General features: G+C 44.2%; 1 protein-coding gene across 1 annotated transcript in view; it reads right to left on the minus strand.

The window, feature by feature from the left end:
- The window catches only part of tmpoa (thymopoietin a), a 37761-nt gene that overhangs the window by 11388 nt on the left and 22810 nt on the right, over positions 1-3563 (minus strand). The window contains exon 4 of the mRNA XM_008290304.1: positions 2401-2534. Within this exon, the coding sequence (XP_008288526.1) occupies positions 2401-2534 (134 nt within the window). The remainder of the gene's footprint in view (positions 1-2400; positions 2535-3563) is intronic.

Raw genomic sequence — 3563 nt, forward strand, 5'->3', positions numbered from 1 at the left:
CAGTAACAGCTGCTGCCGACACACTGATGCTTCACTGTTAGTAGTTTAATGACGTTACATACAATAATGCATCAGTCACAGAGAGGGATGGGGACCGAGCCTCGGTATTAAATGAGCGTCTGGGTGGAATTTTTAAACATCAGAGGGTCAAGAAGTTCCGCGTTGAAGGCTCTGCTAACGGAAATGTAGAAATCAAGAAGATCGTTATGTTGCAAATTCTACCTCATCACCTTAAGACACGTGTCGCCTGCAGCTCCATGCAGCACAAACAGGTGACGGAGGTCCAAAAGTAGGATTTAATTCTCTGCAGCTGTTGCAGAAAATGTTCCTTCTCAAAAAGTCGTTTGCATGTCAGAGCAGAAACACAACCAATCTGTAAAAGTTCATCACGTACAGATGAGCAAACGCTCAGTTTGACTGCCAAGCTCATAGTTGATCTCTCACTAAGCAGGTACATCACGTCTGCCAGCAGCCGCACACAGAGTCAACTCATTCAGTCAGTTCAGGGCGTCATCCAAACCGTTGATCAGAACTTCAGTTTCACTTTCAGAGCAGCAGGATTTAGTGATTTTAGGACTGCAGACAAACTGTCGCACCAGATTTTCACTGTTTCTCTGACTGAATGTTGGCGTTAGTGGAAGAAGAAGCACTTCAACCGCTGACTTCACTAAACTATGAAAATCACAGTAAAATACTGTAAAGTGCTGCATTCATTTATCCTCACAAGTGGAGAGTGAAAGAGGTTTCATCAGCACAATGCGCTGACGTTTACTTACTATCTGTTCAAGGTGGAGCTTTTATTTCTGGTATAATGTTGGAGAGTTTAATGAAACTCACAGCATAATGTTTTGTTTGGTGTCCACGGAGCTCCCATCATGCCACCAACACGGCATTAGTGTCCATAGACATGTTTATTCTCACAGTACATATGAGGAAATGAAGCTCTGTGTTCTGTTCTTAATTTGTTTAGTTTTTTCTCTTAAAAAAACAAACAAACAATCAAAAAGTACCAATAAGAATACAGTTAAAGCACCAATCAGCAGTACCAGTGCTGCTATTACTCAGGGAGGATTTTCTAATGCAGGACTTCAAAGTACATTCGATAGTTTTTACTTTTACTTCAGTAAAGGCTCCGTATACTTCTCCTCAACTGGTCTATAGTTTTACCCCATAATGGTTCTTGTAATAACTACAAATGACCGTGTAATATCTTGTGATTTTTCTCTGGAGGGACTCTCAGAGGTCTTTCTCTACGCACGTAATAATCTCAGCGTTTTTTTTTCTCTGAAACCATGTTGGAATAACGTGCTGGCAACTGCATGAAGCAATAAGTTCATTACATCCTCCAGGAACATTCTGTGTTCAGTAACGTTAGGATATCGCTCAAAGAAAACATGGAAATTAGAACACAGTAGAACACGGGTGAAACAGGCAGCCTGGCCTCCGGTCCTCCAGCTTCTATACCACGATGCACTTTAATTCTTCTGGAAAAAATGTTAAGTAAAACAATGATGACCATGAGCGCACAAACCGTCTACAGCGTTCTGCTGAGATCCGTGATGTCTAAAACATGTCATCACATACGGGCCTGAGCTGCACTCTGACCTGCTCAGGAAGCCTCCATCAAGCTGTGAGGTTTAACCCACAGATGTCCAGTGCTCATGGGAAATCTGCTTTTTAAGTATTAAAAGACAACAGCATTAGGTTGTTCTTCATTAAACTACCACCCGTGGGTAAAAACATGGGGGAAGCCACACAACACAGAGAGAAGGCTCTGTTTTAAAACAGGCTTTTTAGCTGTTCGTGGTGTCACAACTGTCCTGATTCAGACTGGCTCTCTGTTACATTCAAGGCCATTCATTCATTGAGCAACTCTGGTCATGTTATCTGTGAGACCAAAGCTCCACACTGCAGGTTTAACTGTAGCTTTGCTTTAACTGTATTTTCACTACAGAACCGTCGCTGGTGTTTCACTGATGTTGGTCTTTCAGTTCACTGGGGTCCTCAGCACTGATGACTGTGCTGCAGAAAGTTAGTACGACAGCAGGAACATTACAACTTCCTTTGAAACTCAGAGTTTTCAGACCTATAATTTCACAAGGAAATTCACAGCTCCCCTATCATTCAGGTTTATAGTTAGCCCAGCAGTCGAGTTACGCTCCGACAACACCCCACATACTCCTATCACACACATCAGTGAAAATAAACTGCTGCCAGCTGAACAGGGCTATCAACACAGTTCCCCAGCAGCAGCAGGAAAGTCTCATTTGGTATAAGCTAACTACAAGTAAAATGTGGATAAAGCAGGAGGATGTGGCTCCAGGTGACGACCAGCCTGCAGGTAGCTGGTGGTGGGCTGTCTTGTTTCTGACTGACAGTGAGTGACGGGGTCTTTCTTACTGTGTGGTGCTGGCTGCTGCGGGTGCGGGTGGTGACGGGGGTCTTCCCTCTGCTCCTCACTGGTCTCTCCACCACTGGAGCTGGTTCTGGTTCTGGTTCTGCCACAGGCTCTGGTACTGGTGCATCTGTCACATCTGACAAAACACAGTGGCGTCACACATGGTACAGCTGGGTTACTAGGTGGTTCAGCGATCAAGGCAGAGCACGGTGGGGTTTCCATGTGTTGCCCTCCAGGCAGTTATTCATCTCCCTTTGTTTCACTACAGTGGAAATCTACTGGTGAAGAGATTACACTACAGTCATGAAAAAAGTTTCCAAGTTATATCATGCTAGTCTTGAGTTTCCAATGACTCTTATAACTCAGAATTTTCTATTATGGAATTACTGAAACACTCGTCTTTATCACAAAAAACAATCACACATGTTGGTTCTTTATAGATTCATTATGGGTCTACAGACAATATGAATCTGCTGGGCAAGAACTACACATACAGCAATGCTAGGATTTGGTTAAACATCTCTTGGCCATTTTCACCTCGACTAGGCACTTTGAGTCGGCGTCCACAAGCTTCTGGGAAGTTCCTGATTGTATCTTTGACCACCCTTTATCACCGTCTACAGGACCTTGTTGAGGTTTAAGTCAGGACTTACCGTCTAAAACCTTAATTCTAGCCTGATTGAGCCATTTCTTCACGACCTGTGATGGGAGTTTGGGGTCATTGTCTTTGTAAAGCAGCTAACTGCCTCCGAGACCCAAGCTTGTGACTGATGAATAAAACAGCTCCAGAGCATGATGCTGCCACCGCCATGCTGGACGGTAGGTGTGGTGTTCTTGGGGTTAAGGGCCTCCCCTTCTCTCCTCCAAACATAGTTCTGGTCACTGTGACCAAAAAGCTCATTTTATCATCTGACCACAGAACTTTCCTCCAGAAGGCCTTTTCTTTGTTCATGTGATCAGCAGCAAACTTCAGTGGAGCCTTAAAGATGTGCTTCTAGACCAGGGGTGGGCAATCCTGGTCCTCGAGGGCCACAATTCCACATGTTTCAGATGTGTTCCTCTTCCAACACACCTGATTCAAATGATCAGGATCGTTATCAGGCTTCTGCAGAGCTTGATGATGAGCTGATCATTTGAATCAGGTGTGTTGGAAGAGGAACACATC

The sequence above is a fragment of the Stegastes partitus genome, unplaced genomic scaffold (assembly GCF_000690725.1).
Source record: "Stegastes partitus isolate 25-593 unplaced genomic scaffold, Stegastes_partitus-1.0.2 Scaffold15, whole genome shotgun sequence".
Classification (NCBI taxonomy): domain Eukaryota; kingdom Metazoa; phylum Chordata; class Actinopteri; family Pomacentridae; genus Stegastes; species Stegastes partitus.